This window comes from Dermacentor andersoni, chromosome 3 (genome assembly GCF_023375885.2).
Source record: "Dermacentor andersoni chromosome 3, qqDerAnde1_hic_scaffold, whole genome shotgun sequence".
In the NCBI taxonomy this organism is placed as follows: domain Eukaryota; kingdom Metazoa; phylum Arthropoda; class Arachnida; order Ixodida; family Ixodidae; genus Dermacentor; species Dermacentor andersoni.
The window spans coordinates 102,376,211-102,402,298 of record NC_092816.1 but is presented as its reverse complement, the minus strand read 5'-3'; the positions used below and the strand labels follow the sequence as shown (position 1 = coordinate 102,402,298).

General features: G+C 45.1%; 1 protein-coding gene across 2 annotated transcripts in view; it reads right to left on the bottom strand.

Moving 5' to 3' along the window:
* LOC126541467 (nose resistant to fluoxetine protein 6-like) overlaps window positions 1-26,088 on the bottom strand; it is a 98,690-nt gene that overhangs the window by 66,190 nt on the left and 6,412 nt on the right. For both annotated transcript variants that reach the window (XM_072287265.1, XM_050188221.3), the window contains exons 3-9: window positions 25,277-25,370; window positions 24,702-24,788; window positions 10,534-10,699; window positions 9,169-9,251; window positions 7,170-7,292; window positions 2,961-3,081; window positions 163-352 (exon numbers count right to left, since the gene is read on the bottom strand). In XM_072287265.1, the coding sequence (XP_072143366.1) occupies window positions 163-352; window positions 2,961-3,081; window positions 7,170-7,292; window positions 9,169-9,251; window positions 10,534-10,699; window positions 24,702-24,788; window positions 25,277-25,370 (864 nt within the window). The remainder of the gene's footprint in view (window positions 1-162; window positions 353-2,960; window positions 3,082-7,169; window positions 7,293-9,168; window positions 9,252-10,533; window positions 10,700-24,701; window positions 24,789-25,276; window positions 25,371-26,088) is intronic.

Here is a 26,088-nt window from a genome sequence, read left to right as displayed (position 1 = left end):
TGGTCAGAATTATCCAAAGTCTCGCACTACGGCGTCTTCTACGGCGTAGGTGTTACTTTGGTATTTTAAATGCAATCTACTGAACAGTCAATTGTTAAAACGAGCAATTGGCATGAAAAAAGCGCGCAACAAGCAAAAAGCAGTGTTATCAATAAACCTCACCGCCACGACCCGAGGAACAAGCCAGCGTAACCCACATCAAAAAGGCCGACCAAAGAATACGATCGAAGAACGCCGCAATCAGTTTGATGCTTTCTGTGGACGGAGTAGGGCTCCTGTACCAGGGGAGCTTCATGAATACGCAGCAGAAGCCGCAGCCGAGGGATATGCACCAGCCAGCAATCTGCGTCGCCTGAAGAGCAAAAAGTAGACGTACAGAATATTTATGCAGATTGATACCAGTTTCTCGCTATTTTTCAAAGATAAAGTTAATTAAGATAGTCAGTGGAATCTGAAAGCACTTTTAGCAGTCAAGCTAACGTAAGTCATTCTTTGCCAGCAACCTGGGCACTCTCCGATGAATGATCATTTGAGTAGGCAAAAGGGCTATTAAATAATAAATTGCAACGATATATGTCAGTTATGCCGGTGGGTATGCTGCTTTAACATTTACAGTACTCAATAAATGTAGTCGTCAGCCTCAGTTCAAAGACAGAAATGCCAAGTTTGCCTTCACTGATGCTACGCGACAAAATCCAGTTCGCTTTTGCAGTTCTGTCATATACGCGTCCTCTGAATCCTCTGCAAGTGACAGCGCGAAAAAAGTGTTGAAAGCGTTTATTCCAGGAAACAATGGCTCTAAATCTACTTTCATGCCTACGTTCCTTGTCTTGGTTATAGGTGCAGCACGCGCAACAGCAGTCCCATAGATTCAGGAATATTAACTAGGAACGTGGTCAGTACAGTTACATAGGCCCACGAAAAACCTTTTCGTTTTCATTATTTTCCTGGAACTTTTCTATTTACTTTCTAAAGTATGTCTGTGCTTGCATACAGAACGAAATCTTTTTGAACTGACGTCGCTTCTGATTTCTTTTTTACTACGACCGGAAACATGGCCACCCATATTTATAGGCAACATCTAACGTCATTAATTACTTTCCACGACGTAACTAAATAAGAGTAATATTGTGGAAGAAAAGACTACAACATGAACTGCCCTGACATGGTATATACGAAGGCGTGGGGTGACACGATCTCACCACTCTCCATCACGCATCATTGGCCATTTTTAATAGAGTTTTTGTTTCCTATGGTATACTTGATAGCTTCAAAATTTTCCGCACAAGTTCATATACACAGTTCATTATCTTACTCGTCATAAACAAAGCATGTACCTCGTTGCCAGTCGTTGAAGTAAAAAAGCTAGATTTGTACCAGAATAAGACTTAAGGGGGAGAGGGGGTGAGTTGAAGAGTCTTTTATACGAAAGCTGCATTTATATGCAGCGTACGGCTCACAACGCCTTACTGGGCTAGTCAGTTCATAATTGTTTTAATGTAATAGAATGGAAACAGAAACGACCGGACTGGGGAGGTAATTCCTCGCACAAGAGTTTCGTCTAGAAAGACTGGTACACATTTTAGGGAAGGTTCCAGCGCGTGCAAACATATTTCTGCATCGCAAGCAGACCACATAGCACTGAAAATAAAATTGCCAAAAGGACGCCCTTAGTCTAGCTTGTAGTCTACGAATTGATGTTCACTGCCGCACAGTCCAACAGGCGCATGACTGATAGTAGTGTCTGAAGTCACAGAGCGCTAATGACTCCAGTCAATGGCACCAGTTGTTCACGCACAAAGACCTGTGCGTTGTTGGACAGCCTTGTACTACAGTGGTTTCCCGCTCATTGCAAACTAGTGGGCAAACTTCACGCTCACTCAGCTGCTGATACATCACAGAGAAACTTCTGACAGAAAGTCCCGATCTGTTTTATAAGAGAGATAGTTCTGGTGCAGCGCATTCTTTTGCTTGGCGTCAACAGCGCTCTCCATCTACGCCAACATGGAGCAGCAGTATATACATGTTATCATTATGCGAAATTTTCGCATGCCGTTTAGAATCGGTAGTCTAATCGTGCGTGTCTGCATCGCATTCGACCAATGGTTGCCTGTACAAAATGCTATTGCCTAATTTAAGCGGGTAGGATCGCCACTGCACCCAGTGTGCAGTGCGCGTTAGGAGATAGCGCACTTACTATGCCAGCTCTATGCGTCCTAAAGGACCCTTCATGTACTATCCTAACTCTGCCTCAGTGTTCGCACCTTCAGATACAGCTTGTATGTCGATCATTCATACTGCTGCAGACGCACCCCTTGATATCAAGGCGCTATCAACTTTTATACAAATCGCGAGATCGAAGCCCGGCAACAGCGGCCGCATTTCGATGGGGGCGAAATGCGAGAACACCCGGGTACTTAGGCCTAGGTGCACGGTAAAGAAGCCTAGGTGGTCGAAATTTCCGGAGTCCTCCACTACGGCGTGCCTCATAATCAGAAAGTTGTTCTGAAAAAAAAAACACACTTTTCTGCGAAAAGGTTGTGTTAACAAGATACTTTATTACTGCGTGCTGTGCTACGTTTGTGTTAAGTGTCGCTCGTCCTTGCGCGTATAATTTTATTTATCATCGTTTCCAACCAAAGAATCATGCTAGGCGTGCGCCAGGCAAATCGCTCCAGTTCTCCTTAAGCGCCTCACTCCTTTTTTTTTTCTTTGTAATGTGATATAACTCCATTAACACATTTATTTTCGCATAACACTCTTTGCTGTAAGGTCGTTCCTTGAAGTGGTTGCGAGGCTTTACAACTTTATAAGCATATGGCGGCTCTCAAGGCATTTCATGAAGCTGCACAGTCTTGTCGAGCAAGAAGGGACAATATAGTTCACATTGCTGTTAACAGTTCACCTACAACTTCTTATCTTTCACCGCTAGACAAAGTGGTTAAAGCCCTGTTAGATACCTTGGTGATTTTTCGATTTCTGAAGTCGTCCATCAGGAGGTACGTTATGCACCCGCTGAAGTAGCAGACGGCGTGATAGTATGGTCGGACGTAGTAATCATTCATCGTTTTGTCCATTACACTGCCAAAGAAAAAAAAATGCACATGAATACAGAATAATATTATTGACAGCGCTACTTGACTGTAAGCACAGTACATCTGCATGTAATGTCACCATGATGGCTATGTATATATACTCGTAGTGTGCAAAAGAAGAGAATACAAATTTGAGGGTCTTTACGCTGTTCAAACTTCTCCTATCGTCATCGAAGTCAGAACGCCTTTTCTCATTACTGTGGTATAAAGTTTTTAAACAGGGATAATGTAAACAGGGATAAACAAACTACACCACAGTGTGTTATTCCATCTGTCAGCCCCTTTCTTGATTTTGGTTTTCTCATTACTGGATTTCGCGATGAAAAAAAAAGCATCAGAAAACGCCTGTTGTATAGAAGCACAAGAGCACGAAAGCGTCAAATGGCTTGGCCTAACATTAACTTCAAACCACGCATTCAAAACTATGAGCACCCACCGCAACTTGTAGATCGCTTGACCATGAAATATGCTGAGTGATAGAAATTTTATGACCGCACTATTCTTTGTTATAAGTGGTACAAAAAACTACATGTTGGCCTCCATATTCCGCTGGTTATTCGAAAATTTATACACTATTCAGAAGAAGAATGATCAAAGTGAAAACTAAGCACAGTGACAACGCGACCTCATTAAAGTCAGAAGATCACAGTTTCTGTCGCCACCGTCATTTGTGAAGAATGCAGGGTATAATTACTCGGTGCTGTCACCACTTCGTACACACTTTCTTCAAATATGACACTGAAACTCGTATATGCGCTTAATAAGCAGACAGCGTAAGTAAGGAGCGTTATACAAACATCCAAACTTGCACACAATACGAAGAACGCGCAATACTGAACCAGAACTTATAGACAATTGAGGAAGGCGGAGTCCCCTAGCTAAGGAGTTGTGAAAGGCAATGATGGCATACATAAATTTCGCCACGACAACGGTTTGAGCCCTCCTCTAACTGAAAGAATGCGCCCTTAAAGGGACACTAAAGGTTACTAGAAAGTCAAGTTAAAGTGATAAAGCAATGCTCTAGAACGTCTAAGGAGTCAATATTATCGCGAGCAGAGCTTTAGTAACCGAGAAATTGAGGTAAATGCATGACACGATTTGAGACCCCCCAGCGACATTCCGGTACTAGCCCGATGACGAAAGCACTCTTCATAATTTATGTCGCTAGTACTCAAAAACTCGTATTAAAAAGATCATTTCATTAGATTATAAGACGGAAGAAAATGCTACTTGCCTACTTCTATTCGATTCTAAGAAAAAATAACATTTTCACGTTACCCTTGAGTAGTATGGGTGATCGAAATGTTTCGTTTTCGCTCGACTCTGCGCGCGCTTTGGAGTTTCAGTTATTTCTTAATCGCGTCGTGCTGCGGTGGTCCTGCTGGCTCGCGAAACTTGCATTTGGAACAAGCAGCGAGAATGCCACGTCCATGTGATGTCGTGGGATGCGCGAACGGTCCGCAGAACTTGGCCAAGGGCAGTTGCAGCGGCGAATCCAACGTTACTTATCACTGTGTGCCAACGAGTTAACCTCTCCGTTCGAAATGGTTAAGTGCCGTACCTCTGCCACAGCGCGCTGGCAAAGAGCCGAAAAATCACATAGTGTGCTCGCTGCACTTTCGTCCAGAGGATTACGAATTCAACGCCGACTTGGTGAAGTCGCGTGAAGTGTCTTTCAAAGCAGGCCGCCGGCGTAGTAGTAAGCAACGACGCCGGCAGCGCGAGCCCTCTGCAGCAGGTCACGTTCATCAGTGCTTAAATCGCGAGCCAACGACCCCAGCATCGCGAGCCAATGTGTCGTTGTCAGGGTCGTCCATTGCAACGAGCGTCGAAGTTGTCGTCATAAAATAAAGAACAAGCTTATCGTCGCGCGCTTTCTCTTCCGCTAGCCACCATATAGTACTGCTTTCGCGCTGCTGTCGGCTCTGTCTTTGCTCTGTTTCTGGCCGCGCGTTTTTATTTTGCGCAGAAAAGCGGTAGCACCGTCTGCGGGAGCCGTTTTACTCACCGACGGCGCAACGTCACTATGTGACCATGACGTCAATACTCCTCGATCGGGGGGCGGGTGATTTGAACTGCGCTAGAGCTACGCGGACGCTTCAGAACGCATTTTCTCTTAAAATAAGTCTCTTCTTCGCACGAAACAAGCGTTTCGAGGTTTCTGGGATGGTATTTCAACAGTCCACGTTGACTTAATATTAACCTTTAGTGTCCCTTTAAAGAGGGTACAAGCGGTAAGACTGTTGGTCATATCGTCGGCATTCTGTGAGAATACGCTTGACTGAAGCGTTCAGCTTGTCCCATAAACTAGTTTGGGGCGTCCTTATAATGACAAACCATGTCCCTCGGAAGCTACATCCAATGTAGACGATGGAGCAGCGTGTCAAACGAGCCGCTAATTTTTAACTTCGGTAAGAACCGCAAGATTGCCCATAAGAATGCTATCACGCGCTGCTTATTAAACCTTTTGGGCTTAAATAGTTGGGTCGCAGGGCGTCAAGCTATGACTTGATGCCTGCTAAAGTAAATCCAGCGAAAGTAAAAGCAGTGAATGCGCGCTCTCCATTATCCATTATATCAGCCACCTCGATCCCTGCAGTACCAACGTGGCAACGTACGCGTATCTGTTGAATACAGCTCTTGACGATTAATCGAAGCAACATTCAATATGTACAAAACTCCAAAGATTCAAAAGAGGTCTACACAAGATTAAAGTTTTTGTGACTTCTAAGCTCCTTTAAAGTTGGAATGAGCCTTGGGTTGTCGACTGGGGACACCCTGGAAATAAATACTGGGGTCTGCAATATTCAAAAGAGCTGTGGTACCTTACACAATGCTTTTAGTCAGACAGCCGATAACGTCTAATTGAACTGCTCAAATATGGAAAGCCGAAGTGCAACTGCCATTTGATGTCACCCGTCGACGAAGACTAATGTGTAGTTCTCATCTGTCTCTCTCTCTCTCTCTCCCGGAGAGACCATTTTACAAGAAAGAGGAGATGAAAGTTTTAGAGGTTAACCGACGTAACTGTTGGGTGCGTTAGCCTGCACTGGGCGACGGGGATAAGGCTAAAGTGGCGTACTTGCTGAAGCGTAAGTATCCTTACCTATAGGCAACGTAGAACAAATTTATTTTCATTTACAGGGATGTTCAATGTTACAGAAGGCTTCATTGGTTACGTATAGGACTAGCTTATATTTTGACGTATAAAATTAGTGCACCGATCGTGTCACTAATTTGTGCACTTCTTCCACAGAGCTTCTCGCGTAAAATCACGTGAGTGTTCAGAGAAAGATCACTTCCGCATGGACGGAAATCAAACCACCCCCAGAGTAAGTCGAAATGACCGACTTCGCCTCCATTATAATGTTTCTTCGCGGTATCTGCCTTCCCTGAGGCTACATTACGGATCTTTTTTAGTACCAAGTCAAAAAGAATCTCGACTATCACAATAACTTCCAGTTTTTAGAGCGCTAGATGGCACAGTATGTCCTTAAGTTCGCACAGCAGTGAGTTATAGAACATACCTCAAGTTTACTTTGTTTTTTTTTGTTAATTCGGTACAGAAACAATGAATTCTCGTCTTGTCATGAGCAAAACTGAATTCATGGAGCGCCACCAAGAGACCTCAGCGTAGAACGCTATATTTGCGCTTGTCAAGTTTCTGAGGTGTATGGGCCTCCAAGGTAGATTTCAAAGACGCCGTTCAATAGAATATAGTCTGGTCATTCAAATTTATAGTTAGAAATGGAGCAGGTCAGTACTTAGTCCAAACAGAAGAACGTGTCGAGATCCGTCGGTCATGTTCTCTGGACTATAGTCAGTGAACTGCTTCATTCCTAGCGTTGTATGATGCATGTGGCTTGCGTTGTTTGGTCTTGCTCACTTTTATGTTTTGTTTCCTCAGTTTACTGCCATATATGCTTAACACTCCGCCTCCCAATGCAGGGTAGTCAACCACAGCTGTCTCTGGTCAAGGTTTCTTCCTTTCTATAAACCTTATCTCTCTCTCTCTCTATTGGACTTCGACAATATCCACTTATGTAGATAAAGGGTGATTACGATATTACTCACTGTAAGTTGGGTGCTGGAAAGGCCATAAATGGCAGCAGCACAGAACCGCCCACTGACCAAGTTGCGATGGCGCAACCCAGTAAGGAGACGGCGATGAATACTCCGATGGCCAGCATTCTCCGCCTGTGAAGTAGTTACACAGGGTACACTGGTGCATTGCCAAATGCATTAACAATGCTACTGACCAGTTTTCGGATATGCGCAACCTGCAATATATTTATATGCGTTTTGTGATAGTTCCCTCTAAAGTCTGGGGCTCAACAGCTCGCTTCCAAATTACCGAGACACAATAAGACTAGAAGCAAGGACTTAGGGAAGACTTGCCTCGCTCTGAGGTCTTTACGTGTATGCGAGTACATTCATGTTCCCTGAAAACATTTGGCTGCTCTGGTTCATCATACTATTCTTGTGCGCTGATGTGCCAGCTATCCGTATGAAGAAAGTTTACGGCTAATACGTTATACAGCAATTTGAGGTAATAGGTCCGCAAGTTTTATTGAGAAACGCATTGAAAAGGAATAAAAACATGTTATGGAGTGTCCACAAAAGTTCTGTGACGCTTTATATACACCAGTTTTGATTGCTTTCTGCCCTTATTTATATTAAACTGCCATAAAATCTTTGGGAAACGCTGCGCCGGCTTTTGACGCCAACTTTGAAGGCACTGCATCAGTCTGACCCTTGAAGATGCGCGATGTTCCTATAAGACCAAGGACAATCAGATGTGCTCACAAGTGCTAAAACAAACGATAAAGCGTTTCGAGCTCCCGCCAGTTAGGCCCGTGGCAGTAAAATTGCATCGTTCTAAGGATAGATACCATCTACTACCTGAAGTAAAATGCGCACACTGTGAAATGTTTAGCATCCTTAAGGATTAAAGCTGTACTGAACCAGCGCTCGGACTTTGTTTAAAAACATAGTGCGCGGATAGCATAAGTGGTGTGAATATCTCAGCTTAGTTTTGCAGTCGTACGCTACGCATGGAGTTCGCAAGTGGAGCGCGATGTCACCGTTCTCTCAAATATTCTACTTTCAACAAAAGCCTGCTACTCATTCTTTTCTAGACGCTTTATATCGTAATACGCATATAGCGGATTCAAACACACGCCTGCTATTGACCAATCGCTGACGTCAATCAAGAAAGGTGTTTGGATCAGTGTGGTTCATCCCAGTGTTACTGTGTATATTTATTGACGAAGTTTAGTAAAGAGACTGAAGTAAACGAAAATCTCCATTCAAATTCCTATAATAATTACATGCTTCCAAAAGAAGCCTACGACCGTCTGCTCAGGCTCAGCTTCGGCTACCCCCCTAGGAATGACACTTTGGTCACCTCACTCGTCAGACTCATAGCCGTCGGGTCTCGCTGTTTTAAACTACTTTTGAACGCTCAACCAGCCTCAAACCACGCGAAACTTAAGATCAGACCTCACGCACGCTTGCCAGCGCGTGCTTGCTCCTGGCCGCTCCTGGTTAGGTGCCTAGGCAGGCTTATTGATAGCGCCCCAAAACAAGGGCAAATTGGATGTGAATAATAAGCGTTGGTACTATAGAGTTGGAGAAAGTGAACCTTAATATGAATATGTGAGCTTAGTAAATAAAAATAATAAAGCATTCCTCAGCGCCCGAAATTTTAAGGCCGAAGTCATATTGTGAGCCTTCTTTTTCAATATTTGTTGGTCATGCAACGTTTTTCGGCACTCTCTGTGCATATGTCTGAATAGAGTTTCTACCTTTACACAGGCACTTATCGATTGTGCAGTGGTCAGGGAAAGGGAGCATAACAAACTGGCCTCAAAATTGCGGGGACTTGCTGAATGTTAATAGCAACAATCTTTAGTTTCACGAGCATGCGGTGCAAACATCATTAAAAGCTCTGCATTGGTTACTTGCCACTAAAGATCATGAACACTCTGTCCATGAAGCACATATTAGGAAAAAATGTGCACAATCCTTGTATATCATGAATCCTCTGTTAGTTTTCGTGGGCCTTTCTCACCTTTTGAATAGCAGCAACATCAAGAGGGAGATTGCAAAGAGCTGGAAGTCGGTGGATAAATACCAGACGTGGGGCAGCACATCCTGCGGAAACACAAAGTTGTAGCTGTGCAGAACGTGTTTCACACGTTCCCAACTGGCAAAATGGGTGAAAAGTGGTTAAGGAACTTTGAAACCGTTTCTTTGGCTTTTCTCTTTAGTGTCCTGCATTTTGTGGGAAATAAGTCAACGAAATGAAATGTAGTGGCAATTTTATCAGAAATGTTATTACTAAATCGTTTCCACTGAACGAGACACATATAAGTCTGAAGAAATAATGAAGCACTGTAAATTAATTTTGTGTTTCTCTTCAAAGTATTGGCGCAAGCAGTCTCGTGAAGACAATGTTTCATGCTGTAGGCACCACCAATACGCCTAAATATTCATCGTGCATTGCACACTTGGAGTATCCTTACAATGTGGCTTGTCTTTTAATGCATGCTTGATATAGACGCAAAAGATTATTTTAATGCGACTAACATCCCTTGATAACATTACCTGCTATGCGGTATGTTTGCATCTAACCTCTTTCACTAACCAAGTGACGCCATTTATCTACTAGCTTAGGCCACTAGGTATGTGTTGGCTGCTCTTTTGCCGAGCAAGCAATGTGGTTTCCTAGGGCAGAATGGAAAACTTGGTGCTACCTGCTGTCTGACCTAGCGGACCACTTTGCTCCCTGAGTATGTGCCGCACTATATTTACCCAAAGAGACAACTTAGGCGCGGTGCATGAGATATTGGTACCGCTGCATTTTTCGACTATCCCCCGCAATGAATGTGCCAAGGTGGCCCAAGGGACACGCAGCCTCATGTATATTACCCTTGTAGCGCCCCGCCCATAACAGACACTTCCGCGTCCAATGGGGCCACTTCATGCAGTCCATTGCAGTGAAGAAGCTCCCAGAATTCTGGGGCGCTGCGGAGTTTCAAATGAGGTGGGCCGATTACGAAGTGACACACTTATGGTGGTGTCATTTGGCATTTTGATTGGCATCGAGATGGCCCCTTCGTGTGTCTACGGTTTCCATGGAGTATGTGGCTAAGTTAATGTAATGCTAATTACCTTAAGGCCGGCAGTCTTGTAAAGTGGGAATTAACGGAAATTTGCACTGTTCCTTACTTCTCAATGGCAATGAATGCTCTGACCATCCACTGTCCTCTCTCAAACCTCTACGTCATGCTCGCGTGAAAATTACGAAAGGGGAAGATTGCACTGCTTTAGGGAATCGTTCAATTTTCCGAAGCCGTTGCGGTATTTAACGGCGCCACCTGTGATTGTGCCTTAGGACGCCCTTAGGATAATCATATATAAGCATCGAGCTCACCAAGGCGGTCGTGTCAGCGTAGTTTCGGATCATAAGGATCAGGTGCAACCAATAGCGACCCATGCCGCTGTACAACTCCAGAAAGAAAGCCTTGGTATCTGGTCCAGAGACGAGACGTGGCAGGACATACAAGCACATGATGATGAAGAACAAGGGAATTGCCGTTCTGCGAAGAAGAAAGGGTGACTCTTGCTTTTTCAATCAGAACATGAACACGTTTTGTTACCGATGTTATTATTTCTACACGTTTCGCGACACGCACCGCATGGAGGCCGACACGCACCGTACAGCACAGGAAGCTCTAGAATCTCACTATACCAGTGCAAGAGTTGAGCATGACGCAAAATATATAAAATACGTGTCGTTATGCTTACTACAAAGCGAAAACGTAACAGATGTATGCCAAAAGTATGCGAAATCACTCTTCAGACAAACGCAAGCAACAACTCCGCCGGGTTGACTGTTGAAAGGTAACTTCTGCGAGGAAACACCGATTTAAAAAAAAAATGAACCTGAGTAAAACAATTTAGTTCTTCAATCTTGTTCATGGGTCTAGTTGGAAAAAAAATATGGTGAAGAAAAGTGAAAGAAAATAGACGTACCAGTTTATCTTTAATATAGGAAGTAGTGGATTTTTTTCGTTTTCCACTTGATCGAATGTACCCACTCCGCTCTGTAATGACCTCGGGCCCTGAGGGCAATTAACTAAATAAATAAATAAATATTTCTTTTTATCCAGCAGCCGTAGTGCTGCTTCTTTCTTTGGCTGCCATTTACGCCTTCTCTATTCACTCCATGTGAGAGAAATAAAAACGTGGGTGATGCATTGGTGCCTCGTTTTCCCCCTATGAGAACCCCTAATTACGCTGATGAAATTTTTGAAAGTTTTACAACTCTGCGCCAGCAAGTCACTGTGAGCTACAGCAGGAGAAATTAAAAAGAATGGGGAGCGCTCTCCTTTTGATTTGTTCGCTTAAATACTCTATCTCTTTCTTCATTGGAGAACATAACGTATAAAGGAAAAAAAGTAGCGCTTGCATCACGTACGCCTTCATCGCCATCGCCATTGTGAACATCGAACATGTAATATTGCTACATAAGTGTTGGACAGGGAAAAGAAAACATTATTTGTCCCTCACAAGTGCAACTATTTACGATTATATGAGGAGTCTGTGACCATGAAAATATTGAGAAAACTGATGCCGTAGATGATCAGTTATGATTGTTTTCCAAGAACTAACATGCTATTTCAACGTCGATGTAGTGCTTTCAAGTAGATCAATGGAAAGGAAACATACTATAGTATGTGCCATATTTTCATGTCATTACTTGGCTTCATTTCTACGAAATTCCCTGAAAGATTTGAACATTTTCCCAATACTTTCCTTCTGCACATCGCATTCAGCGGACGTCACTACCTACGCGTCGGAGCCGGTTCACTCTACTAATTTTCACATCATCACAGATAGATGAGTGAACAGTCATACAGCTGACATGTCATCATAAAGAGTATATAGAACACTCGTCGTAGCTGTTCTCAATCCTTCCTGAGAAGGATTGAGAACAGCTAAGACGAGTGTTAAAGCGTTTCACGTTCTAAATGCTGAATCTTGTTTATCTGATTGGCAATAAAATGAGTATTAGCCGACGTGCCTTCGCAGATCTTAATTTCTAGTGCTTCAAAGCTTCTCTTGCAATTTCCTAATGAATATCCATCCCTGTCATCTACGCGATATGTACCAAGCAGCCCCCGTGAGCTTCGGAATCAATTTTTGTTACGCTAGCTGGCAAAAAATTAACATGGACCACGTTTGATACTACTGTACGGTGCTCGGATAAAATACTTATGGCTCCCAGGTACTCTACTCAAAAACTATACACAAATGCGAGAAGGGAAACGAGCCACCAATAGCCGCACACACCTTCATTTCGCCATTAAAGACTACAGTTTTTTAAAGCCGCAAGTGATCAAAACCTACATGTTACAACACAATACCATGAAGATTCAGTAGTTATAACAGCAAAACAGAGCACGTCCTAGACACACAGTCAACGTCATCGCAAAATTGGCCTATTACTACTACGTGGTACACAAATTTCTCATATGACACACTACACGACAATGATTTTTCAGTAGCTTGAAATCGGTGAACAAAAGCCTTCAGGCACAGCTCGTCTTACGATGCTAGCCACGTTAATAGTGTGAGCATTCGTGCAATGCAGAGAAAAACCGCAGTGCTGAGAACACGTTCATTATAATCTACAGCTATCATTCTGAAATTTCTATGGCTTCCACCATATACGAGATGCACTGTCTCCGGTATTGGTCCACTTTTCTATGGCACTCGCTTGCCAGAATGGGCCATGAATATGACCGCCTGACAACGACTGTATGGCGACGAAGCAGTGAGCGCGATGGAATGACAAAGGGGGTATGACGATGACGACAAAGGGTTCATGATTCTCAAGTGATGGCGATGTGTAATGACGGTAGCACGAGGACAATACAATGAGGGCAATTGGAGGATTACCATTGCATGTCGTTGCAGTGGTCATCTACTGCATCTACTGTGTGGCTATAACTGTGTCATGACGACGGTGCCACTGCGATGGCGTTAAGACAATCGGTAGATGAAGATGGAACGACGACCATGGAATGACCCCGATGGCATGAAGATGGCGGTAGGACAACAGATGCATGGCGAAGAGAATATGACGACGATGTAATGAGGGCAATAGGATGACAAAGGTGGCATAATCACGATTGAATGACGACACCATGAGTGCAATGAAATGACAAAGACGGAATGATGTCGATGAAATGACGAAGGTTGTATGACTGCGATGGTATGGCGACGATCGGATGACGTCTCTGAAATAACGATTGTAAGGCGACTGCGTGACGACGACGGCCTGAGGAAGATGAGATAATGATGACAGTGGGACAACAGTGAAGTCACGATGATACTATGAAGAGAGTCCAATGATGAAAGTGGAATGACAATGGCGCAACGACCATGACCGCATCAAGGCCAGGAGCACATAACTAGTGTGTTAAGCTGTTAGGCGACAACTTCAAGACGAGACTCTGATTACCGAGGCAGTATGATGATGATGCAATGATCACGAGCCCTGACCTAGCGGTCCCAGCCATTATACAACACATTTTAGCCAATTGTTGGACGTAAGGGATGTAACGACGACGTCTTGACGAGAGTTCGCTCACGAAGCTCGAATGATCAGCATGCAACACCCATGACGGCATCATGACCACGAGCGCATACGAAGTCACACAAGCTAGTAGTCACCTTGAGCCGCTAAGCTCCCGTAAGACGCTAAACATAAAGATACGTTCGAAGTGCCTGAAGTTGGTGCGAAATTCTAATCGCACTAATATCTTCTTGTTGTTAGTGTAGGTGTGATCTCAGCAAAACACGCACACTTTTTGACGTGGTCTATAGCTTGGTGCGCTACACGTTTAAGCTTCGCATATTTGAAGCCAGAATTCAGATGAGAATGATTAGGGCAATAAAAAATCTCAAGTGTTTGGGGGAGTTTCATATTGGTCAGTCGTTATCAATATTATGTTAAAAATTCTAAGCACAAAATGCAAATTCCTTCTTAAACCAACTTAATAATGCTGGTGAGTGGCGTATCTGAGAGAGAGAGAGACGAAAAGGGAAGGGTAGGGAGCTTAACCAAGGGCGTGCCCAGTTGGCTACCCTACGCTTGGCGAGGGGGAAAGGGAGGAATAGATAAGGAAAGAACAGAAAAAACTCAATCATTCAGAGTCAATGGCAGAAGCACCTCCATTGTCACAAGCGTTCATGCAATCCAGTATCATTCATAAAGTGCAGAAGTGCTTTTGTGGCCTTTTGCATGCAAGACTGCATAGTCCATGGTCAAGGATCTCTCCTTCTGCGAACGCTCCGTTATCTAGCAGGTTGAGTTTAGCTTGTAGAGTACTTCACTGAGTCTCCAAATATGGGCAGCAACACAGAAGGTGCTCAACTTGGGGTGTGCAACTTGTGCTCACCCGCATAAGTTGCACACCGCAATTTTGTCCATTACATTTAAGAATGAACCGGCATTGGTAAATACGACACCCAACCACATCATCAGCCTGGTTACGCCCACTGCAGGGCAAAGGCCTCTCCCATACTTCTGCAACTACCCCGGTCACGTACTAATTGTGGCCATGTCGTCCCTGCAAACTTCTTGTTCTCATCCGCCCACCTAACTTTCTGCCGCCCCCTGCTACGGTTCTTTTCCCTTGGAATCCAGTCCGTAACCCTTAATGACCATCGGTCCATATGTGACACAATAAACCTGTTTCGCGATGAGCGCGTCCATGTGGCAGGCGAAGTCGTAAGTTAGGGTCGAAAGAGTGCAAGCGTTAGTTGGTGAAATACGGTGAATTCCGTCGTAGGAGTGTGATGTGGCAAAGAAGAGCTTGAAGTTGCTTCGGAGCATCAGTTCTTGTAAGTGGTACAGGAATCCGCTGATATTTCTGATGAGCCGAACCCGCAGCTTCTACTACACTATCACTGCCACCATTTCCACAGTGGCTTGGCAACGAATGAGATACAATGTCGTGTCCTTTCTAGCTAGCTGCTTGTTAACCTTGTTAACACTAGCTGCTTGTGTAATCCATGACGTAGGGCAAACTGCAGAGTTTGTAAGGATGCTTTAGAATAGCGGGAAATGACCCAAAGATTTGGTGGTTGCTGGAGCAAGTACTTGAGTCCACCTTGAAGAGCCGCAAATTCTGCTGCTGTAGACGTGGTATTGTGTGAATATTTAAATGGCAAAGAGACGGCGTCCGATTGAACAACCACTGCTGTTGGAATTGGTGGAACCGTCGCTGTATATGTGTATGTGGTGAAAACAATACTCGTTCAGTAGAAGCAGAGACAACTTCTTCGGGGCTAGCAGTGACAAGTCTACCTTCTTAGCAATCTCAGGAATTGAGTGGCGCACGTCAATTTGCCGGAGACACCACCATGCCGATGTTGGGCGTTTCGCCGGCTTGAAGCCAGATGGCATCGAGCCATTGTGTCTCGTCACAATACCACAGAATGTAGCCTGTGGTCTTCGCACTATCAAATTAGATAAATTGTGGGTGGTAGGCGTGAAAGGTGTCGAATGTGCTCTGTTAGCACCCCACCGGCGATATGAGGGGTGATCTGGTGCTCCTATGCAATGACAATCGTCGCAGCTGTCAAAGAACATTCCGGCAGGACATATCCGAAGTGCTTGGGCTTGTACCCTCTGTAGTGAAAGGAGATTAGTCTTGCATGCGTTGTACAAAACACGAAGATGGTATCACAAACGTTCGAGAAAAAGTGCCGTTTATAGCTGTAAGGTTGAGCGCACGGTCGGTCCCCACGATTTTCCAGCTACGAATTTTATCATATTCGCAATACAAATGCGTTTTTTTCTTTCTGTATGAGACATGGGGACTCCAGGTGAGGTCACGATCTACAATAACGCCTAAGAACTTGTGAGATTTCTTGTATGCAACTGACTGGCCCTCGATACACACCAGGTAGAAATACATCTATTTTAGCGTAAATGCCACTAGTGCATATTTTTGCTGTAGAAATCGTCAGACCTTTTCGACAAAGGTATGCTGTTGTGAGGGTTGCCACTTTCTGTATTCTAGCACGCATTTGTGGTCTGGTCACGCCGGACGCCCAAATTCAAATATCGTCAGCGTATAGCGAGGCATTAGCAGTTTCTCTTAGCGTTTCGGTGAGCATCACTAGAACGATATTGAAAAAAGTGGGGCTCAACACTCCGTCTTGTGGGACGCCACGACTGGAGATCTATTTGTCTATTTGTCTGGCCATGTTCTGTAATGACAAGCATAGATCTCCGTGAGAGATAGCTCGATTCTAATCCACCTAGAGACGTGGCCTCCAAGTTCTGCAACCTCAAGAGCCTTGAAAATGGCTTCGTGGGTTACGTTGTCGTAGGCACCGTCCACGTCTAAGAAGATTGCCACAGAGAAGCGCTTCGTAACTTTTTGTTGCTGCACGGAGGTGACGAGATCGATGACGCTGTCAACAGAAGACCGCCCACGTTGAAAACATTCCATTGCCTCAAGGCAAATATTATACTATTCGAGGTACCGTTCCATACGTCTCAGCAACCTCCTCTCCGTGACCTTACCGATGCAACTCGCAAGTGTAGCCGACCGGTGCGATGTAAGGTCCAGCGGAGACTACCCAGGCTTCAGTTGAGACAACAGTCGGCTACACTTCCAACCGTCGGGGACTGTGGCTACACTTCCAACCACCATCACGTCAAGATGGATTGAAGATATGCAGAAGACAACATTGTGCTGTGCAACCTACGTGTCTTAAGGCAGCGTAGGTCACGCCATCGGGACCGGATGATGACGACTGCCTGCACGCAGCCAAGGCTGCTTACAGTTCTTCCATAAAGAAAGGCACTTCCATACTTTCATCTCTCGCCACGGGAACCTCATTTGACGAGATGTCAGCGAGCAGAACGAAGTCGCCAGTAACTTCCCCACAAAATTCTCCCACGACCTCAAAGCTGTGGACGGCTTTGATAAAGAGCCAACGCTGTGAAGGGACGGCATTGTTGTAGATGTCAGCGAAGAACCTGAGGAATTCCGCACACGGGGGATGGCGGCTTACGAGGGTCCAGCGATTCGCAAAAGCTCTTCTATCGTTGGCCTGAAGTTCGTTCATCTGACGCTGAACTTTTTTCTGGGTGCGTAGCGCTTCCCTCAGGTCAGGAATTGACTTAGTACGCCTACATCGTCTCTCCGCACACTGGTGGATCAACCGAACCCTCTTCAATTCTTGCTCGATACCTGTGCGGCTTGTAGATGTTGCCTACGTTCGCAATAGAAGGCTGCAGACCTACGATCATGTCTTCAAGCAACTCGGGATGTTCATCTTTGCACTTCTCCTCGATCGAATTTCGGTACGCTTGCCAGTCTATCTGTTTTGATCGCATAGGGTAGCGAGAATCGTCAAGGCCTTTGATAGTCATGTACGTAGGAATATGGTCATTGCCATCAGTTACAATGTCTGTCAGCCGTTGAACTTTGGCACCAAATTTATGCGGCACTAATGTCAAGTCCAAGTAGCTGCTGCACGTCACTCCTCGGAGATAAATCAGGCTGTCATCGTTTAAAACTCTTAGTCCATGCTCGGTAGCGAGATCAACTAGACTCAGGCCTCGTTGATTTGTCCTGCAGCTTCGCCAGAGAGGATGATGGGCACTAAAGTCACAAATGATTGTCCAAGGGCTTGGAGTTATTGTGGCTATGGCGCTTGGCGTCTGTCGATAAAGTCGACGTGATGGGGATGTGTAAGGCGCCTATAAGTGTGAATGGACCTTTGTTCTTTTTAACACGGGGACACACGTATTGATCCTCATTGTGAGGCAGCACTATTTGATCAACATAAGTGATCGCCTTGCGAATATACACAGCAACTTGACTACGTTAAATACATGATGAAGAAACAAATGATTCGTAGCCCCACAGTCGTATTGTCTTTGAGAGATCAGGTTCACAAATTACGATAAAGGGGAACTTGTTCTCAAAAACCAAGTGCCGAAATTCTTACCTGCGTGACTGCAGACCTATGGCGTTTCATTGAAGTATAGAAGCATAGTTGACTTGCTCCCGGAAGGCCGCAGTGCTTGTGGATGTCGAGCCATTTTATTACTGTAGGCCCGCAAGTACTGGTTCACGAGAATCCATGGCTTGCCGCGCGCATTCAGTGGATGGCGCTTGCATATTATTGAGGAGTGCGGGGATAATACTCACCAGCGACATCAGCATAGCAACGGCCTGGTCATCTTCGCAGCTACATTATCTGTTGTCGAAGTAGCGCTTGACGGTAGTCGATGCTGTCGCTCCACGGAGAAGCGTCCCTGCGATAGTGCACGCCAATCAGCGTCATATATTTTTTTCTGAGCATCGGTATTCTTCTGACCATGTAGGGGTCGGTTGCATGACAGTGATGACGGTTGCGGCGGCGTGAAGGAACGCTCCGGAGGCAAAACCACACTTTCTTTCTTTCTTGAAAGCGCGCCGTCGACGAGAACGTCGTCTGTTAGGAGTCGTTATCGCTTGCTTTCACGACGAGCTATCTTTCACCATTCGTCTCAAAATTATCCTCCCCTTCTTGATTAGTGCGCAGTTTTTTGGATGAGGCATCATGATTTCCATTGCAGTCCTTGCATTTCAAGGTAGTCCCCTCGCAAGCTGGCTTGTTGTTACATACGCCGCTTACGTGGCGCATTTTCAGGCACTTGTACCATTCAAGGGGCCTCTGAATATAAGCTGGAACGCCATGTAGAAAAAAACAAGCCTTCACATGGGAAGGAAGACAGTCGCCCTTGAAGATCACCGTTACAAAACGGCAGTTGCCTACTCGGCAAACTTGCAGTATGTCCGTAGTGTCAGTAGCTGGTTTGACTAGGACAGGAAGGTCAGTCACCATTCGGTATAGAGACGTCGACATCATATATGACGCGCGTTGGCGTGCCTCTGTCTTGCGGGGTGACAGCACGGACTCTGATGCCGCCAAGCTCCGTAACAGTTGGCAATGTACGTAAAGCAGCCGATTGCTCGAGGTCTATGACCAGGACGTCCTTACGTAGCTTAAGTCGAATGTACTGTACTTTATGTCATACTGCACTAGAGCTTCATGTCGTGCCGATATAACTTGCCGATCCATGTTTCTCAGCATGTCCGAAGAATCAACACGAGCAAATAATGTGGCGCAGTGGACCACAGGAAGCCTTCACTGTTGACGTAAATGCTGGCGAAGAGCCGCTGAGGATCCTCCTCTTCGCCTTGTTCTTCGCCATTCGTCACTGTCATCGCTACTGGCCGTGTGCAGTTCAGTGCTGTCACTGGTGGCGTTAACATCTTGGCTGTTCCGCTTCGTTGACGCCGACGTTGAAGGCAATGCCATGCCGGGACTACGCACAACGGGGTCAGGATCCATCGCCACCCGCAGCAAAGCGATAACCCCGGAATACACAAAATTCACAAAAACTGAGGAGACCGAAAGAGCTGCCTCCCACAGGAGAAACAATTCGTCGTCTTCACGCGTCTGAGTTTTTACAGAGGCATATACAGAGGCATATTAGGGTTATTATAATTACACGAAGGTATTTCGCCGTCGTCAGCAGCAGTTCTTGGTATAGTTATTCTGGCGGCTAGCTTCCCACGCTATGCGTGCCGCCATCGCACCTGGTTAAGCTTTTCCTAGACGCTAGAGTTATGCTTTGTCCGCGCAACCTTGAGCGATCGGAAAGCGCGTTTTCCCCTCTTGGCCGGCGGAGAGGGGATGCTTCGTTCCGGCCGCGAAGCTCTCCACATCTCTGAAAGGTGCCTTGGGGTGGTCCAGTGCTGAAGATGCCCTCTCGGTGAGCGCATATTTCCCCCCTCATCTTTTAAGAGGTTCAATACATACAAGCATTTGTCTCGCAAACCAGATTTTTTTCAAGGGAATTTTCCACGTCTCAGTAATTTCTCTCGTCGTATTCGAGTGCTGATTGCCGTGTTATAGTTTGTTTACGAAGCTTTCCCTCAAGTCTAAATATTTTAAGGCAGTTTTCCTAGCCTCTAAAGCCGCTCGAGTTCGCTCTTCTCCTCGAGCGGCCATTTTTTCCTAGAAAGTATGCCTTGACATGACAACATGACATGACAACATGACATGACTCATGACAACATGAGTCTCTTTCCACGTAAGTGTGACGCTCGGAGCAGGAGCTGTGGCGCTTGAAAGTAGCCTGGGGCCTGACGAACCAACCGACTGAGCTATCTTTCCGGGCAACATCGAAGGGTCACGAGTTCAAATCACCTGTTATGTTCCTTTTTTTTTCGCCCCTTTTTCTTTCTTTTTTTTTTCTTTCTTTTAATGTCTTTTCCTTTATTTTATCACTGTACGGGAACCCTCTTAAAAAAAAAGAAAAAAAAAAGATATACATCTTCAAATATGTATGGCCTCACATGTGCAGGTCATAAATACCAGGTTCTCTAGCCGAGTGCCATCCATGCGGTATAACCGAGCTCAGATTTGTCCACCTTGACTGATCAAATAGGGCACCACTGTAGGTTAAATGAGGCGTACAACTCCTGCGGGACCCGCCGTGGTTGCTCAGTAGTTACGGTGTTAGACTGCTTAGCACGAGGTCGCGGGATCGGACCCCGACCACGGCGGCCGCATTTCGATGGGGGCGAAATGCGAAAACACCCGTGTACTTAGAATTAGGTGCACGTTAAAGAACCCCAGGTGGTCGAAATTTTCGGAGTCCTCCACTACGGCGTGCCTAATCAGAAAGTGGTTTTGTCACGTAAAACCCCATAAATTAATTTTTAATTTAACTCCTACGGGGACGGTAGAGTATCCGTCTCCAGTGCAAGAGGACCGTGATCCAAATCCCGGCGCCGCGCAATTCTCCACCGGAAAATACAAAAAAAAAAAACCGTGTGTTGAGAAAATTGCACAAACAGGCCTGGAGTGCGGCCTGATCCCGGTGACCAGAACCGGTAACGCACTCTCTCACCAGAGCAGGATTGGCCACCCTGGTGCAGTACTTGGCCACAACCTCCTATATGAATACAACAATCGAACCCCGGCCCTCAGTCCCCAGCAGCCGCGAAGCAACTGACCATGGCGGCGGTCAGATCTGTGACGCTGCAGAGGGTGCTAAGAATACCTGGCTCCGGACAGGCCGCCATTGGAATCTGAACCTGGCAACGTTTAACGTTAGAACGCTATCTAGTGAGGCGAGTCTAGCAGTGTTATTGGAGGAATTAGAGGGTAGTAAATGGGATATAATAGGGCTCAGTGAGGTTAGGAGGACAAAAGAAGCATATACAGTGCTAAAAAGCGGGCATGTACTGTGTTACCGGGGCTTAGCGGAGAGACGAGAACTAGGAGTCGGATTCCTGATTAATAAGGAAATAGCTGGTAACATACAGGAATTCTATAGCATTAACGAGAGGGTGGCATGTCTTGTTGTGAAACTTAATAGGAGGTACAAAATGAAGGTTGTACAGGTCTACGCTCCTACATCTAGTCATGATGACCAGGAAGTCGAAAGCTTTTATGAAGACGTAGAATCGGCGATGGGTAAAGTCAAAACAACATACACCATACTGATGGACGACTTCAATGCCAGGGTAAGCAAGAAGCAGGCTGGAGACAAGTCAGTGGGGGAATATGGCATAGGCTCTAGGAATAGCAGAGGAGAATTATTAGTAGAGTTTGCAGAACAGAATAATATGCGGATAATGAATACCTTTTTTCGCAAGCGGGTTAGTCGAAAGTGGACGTGGAGGAGCCCGAATGGTGAGACTAGAAATGAAATCGACTTCATACTCTGCGCGAACCCTGGCATCATTCAAGATGTAGACGTGCTCGGCAAGGTACGCTGCAGTGACCACAGGATGGTAAGAAATCGAATTAGCCTAGACTTGAGGAGGGAACGAAAGAAACTGATACACAAGAAGCCAATCGATGAGTTAGCGGTAAGAGGGAAACTAGAGGAATTCCGGATCAAACTACAGAAGAGGTATTCGGCTTTAACCCAGGACGAGGACCTTAGCGTTGAAGCAATGAACGACAATCTCATGGGCATCATTAAGGAGGGCGCAATAGAAGTCGGTGGTAACGCCGTTAGACAGGAAACCAGTAAGCTATCGCAGGAGACGAAAGATCTGATCAAGAAACGCCAATGTATGAAAGCCTCTAATCCTACAGCTAGAATAGAACTGGCAGAACTTTCTAAGTTAATCAACAAGCGTAAGACAGCGGACATCAGGAACTATAATATGGATAGAATTGAACAGGCTCTCAGGAACGGAGGAAGCCTAAAAACAGTGAAGAAGAAACTAGGAATAGGCAAGAATCAGATGTGTGCGTTAAGAGACAAAGCCGGCAATATCGTTACTAATATGGATGAGATAGTTCAAGTGGCTGAGGAGTTCTATAGAGATTTGTACAGTACCAGTGGCACCCACGACGATAGTGGAAGAGAGAAGAGCCTAGAGGAATTCGAAATCCCACAGGTAACGCCAGAAGAAGTAAAGAAAGCCTTAGGAGCTATGCAAAGGGGGAAGGCAGCTGGGGAGGATCAGGTAACAGCAGATTTGTTGAAGGATGGTGGTCAGATTGTTCTAGAGAGACTGGCCACCCTGTATACGCGATGCCTCATAACCTCGAGCGTACCGGAATCTTGGAAGAACGCTAACATAATCCTAATCCATAAGAAAGGGGACGCCAATGACTTGAAAAATTATAGACCGATCAGCTTACTGTCCGTTGCCTACAAAGTATTTACTAAGGTAATCGCAAATAGAATCAGGAACACCTTAGACTTCTGTCAACCAAAGGACCAGGCAGGATTCCGTAAAGGCTACTCAACAATAGACCATATTCACACTATCAATCAAGTGATAGAGAAATGTGCAGAATATAACCAACCCTTATATATAGCTTTCATTGATTACGAGAAAGCGTTTGATTCAGTCGAAACCTCAGCAGTAATGGAGGCATTACGGAATCAGGGTGTAGATGAGCCATATGTAAAAATACTGGAAGATATCTATAGCGGCTCCACAGCCACCGTAGTCCTCCACAAAGAAAGCAACAAAATCCCTATAAAGAAAGGCGTCAGACAGGGAGATACGATATCTCCAATGCTATTGACAGCATGTTTACAGGAGGTATTCAGAGGCCTGGAGTGGGAAGAATTGGGGATAAAAGTTGATGGACAATACCTTAGCAACTTGCGATTCGCTGATGATATTGCCTTGCTTAGTAACTCAGGAGACCAATTGCAATGCATGCTCACTGACCTGGAGAGGCAAAGCAGAAGGGTGGGTCTGAAAATTAATCTGCAGAAAACTAAAGTATTGTTTAACAGTCTCGGAAGAGAGCAGCAGTTTAGGATAGGTAGCGAAGCACTGGAAGTGGTAAGGGAATACATCTACTTAGGGCAGGTAGTGACCACGGATCCGGATCATGAGACTGAAATAACCAGAAGAATAGGAATGGGTTGGGGTGCGTTTGGCAGGCATTCTCAAATCATGAACAGCAGGTTGCCACTATCCCTCAAAAGGAATGTGTACAACAGCTGCGTCTTACCAGTACTCACGTACGGGCCAGAAACCTGGAGGCTTACTAAGAGGGTTCTACTTAAATCGAGGACGATGCAACGAGCTATAGAAAGAAGAATGATAGGCGTAACGTTAAGGGATGAGAAAAGAGCAGATTGGGTGAGGCAACAAACGCAGGTAAACGACATCTTAGTTGAAATCAAGAAAAAGAAATGGGCATGGGCCGGACATGTAATGAGGAGGGAAGATAACCGATGGTCACTAAGAGTTACGGACTGGATTCCAAGGGAAGGGAAGCGTAGCAGGGGGCGGCAGAAAGTTAGGTGGGCGGATGACATTAAGACGTTTGCAGGGACAACATGGCCACAATTAGTACATGACCGGGGTAGTTGGAGAAGTATGGGAGAGGCCTTTGCCCTGCAGTGGGCGTAACTAGGCTGATGATGATGATGATGATACAGCAGCTGTGTAGTACGTCTTTATAGATGAAGCAAATACAGCTGCATTGGGTAGAGAAATTTTGTAGAGCTAACAGCAACATATCTAAGTCATCGTCATTGCCGTCTTCAATTATCGATGACGCTTCTTTTCTGCACTTCGTTGTAGCAGTGATTTCATTGGGCAACCATGCCATCTTAAAGAGAAACGAAGCCGAGCGTATCCTACCTGGTGTAGCGTGTCACCAAACCAACGACGAATGCAAATGGCCCATTATTCTTCTGTTTGCTCTTGCTATGAAATAAATCACTCTCGCCAGGATATAAAAATTCATCTCTAGAAGGTTTTAATTAGGCTGCTGAATGGCAGATTTCAGTTTTTACATTGACATACAAAGCAACTGCATAATAAGTTATTACTAATAAAATAAAAAGAATGGCTTTAGATGCAGACTTCAGTCATCAATAACAGCAACTCAGCAAAGTGACCATTCCTGCCATCATAAAGTATGACTGACGTTTTTTTTATTAGCACTTCGTTGTAGCTGTGATTTCATTCGGCTACCATGCCATAATAAAGAGAAACGAAGCCGAGTGCATACTACCTGATGTAGCGTCTCACCAAACCAACGACGAATGCAAATGGCCCATTATTCTTCTGTTTGCTCACCGACAAGCACAAAAAGAAGCCGCTGAAAGAGAGTTGGAGAAATTTGCGTGAAAGCTCGGATGAAATCGGAAGTTCCTACCAACCTAGGTACAATGAGAAAAGGTCTAACTTTTAATCACCGCACCTACGCCCATACAATTATTCGCACAACTGTAAATTGCTGCAATAGCCTGATGCCGTATTTTAAGCAATAAACACCTCAAGATAGCCAATTGGATTTCGCAGATTTTTCATCGTTAAGAACACAGGTTGAATGCAGCCTTGTGGACGGTACGTAAAATAGCAAAGCAACAGAATGTCTTATAGGTTCGTTATTATTGCTCACCTAGAGTTTACAAAACTGCTTTTGGATTTGATCACCACGGAAACACTGCTTCTGCGGTTGGTGAGTAAGCGCGCGCAAGTTTACCCGCAGAACGCCATAGTCGCTGACCCACCTCGAAAGGTTTCCTCGCACGACTCCGTCCAAATCTGTTATCACCACGATCGCCTACGTTAGCCTTAACTTACCTCTGAAAAAAGAAGGTGTCAACGCTGCTGAACCCCGCAGATAGAAGCATGTACGGCCATTCTTCAGATAAAATGAGCATATTTAGGTAACGGGCTGAAATATAAAGGACAGTATTTTAATGCATAAAAACCTCAAAACAGAAGCCCATTCGTATTTGAAGAACAGTTCCGCTGTCAAATGGTTGTTACTGCATACTTATGAAAAACGGGAAAAGTCTTGCTTGCCAGAACTGAGTCATTTTCAGAAAAGCATTAACATAGCGCGCTCCGCAATGGTTGCAATAGAGCGTTTATACACTCTTAGTTCAAAAACAAGTTCCAGGATACTTCCCGTTTTAGATGTGTCAAGAACAACCTTAAAATTGGGTTAGAGTTCCTTAGAGCTTGTCCGTAATAATAGAATAAATTCACGGTTCCCTGCTATTATCTTAATTAATTACGCGATTGGTGCTCCTGAATATTTGCCGTCAGGGATGCTTATTGTGAGCCGAGTGCAGTCAGTCGGACCGCACTTCAGAAGTATACTATGAAAGTTCCTCACTAAATATTTAACTTTGGGCTTGGGAATTAGTATCTACAGATTGTATGCTCAATGTCGTAAAGTTGAAATCCGCTACCTTTAATCGCCTGCCTACTGACTTGCATCGAATTTTTCTCTAATTGTTTGACGCAGTCGTATTTGCCGAGGGCAAAAGATGTTGTTAGGCGACGAAAGCAATAAAGTGACGTGGTCGTGGTTCTTGCACTTGAACTGAGACAAACTCTCGCTGCAGTCTTACGGCGTTAAGCCTGTTCATATGCAAGCGACTGCG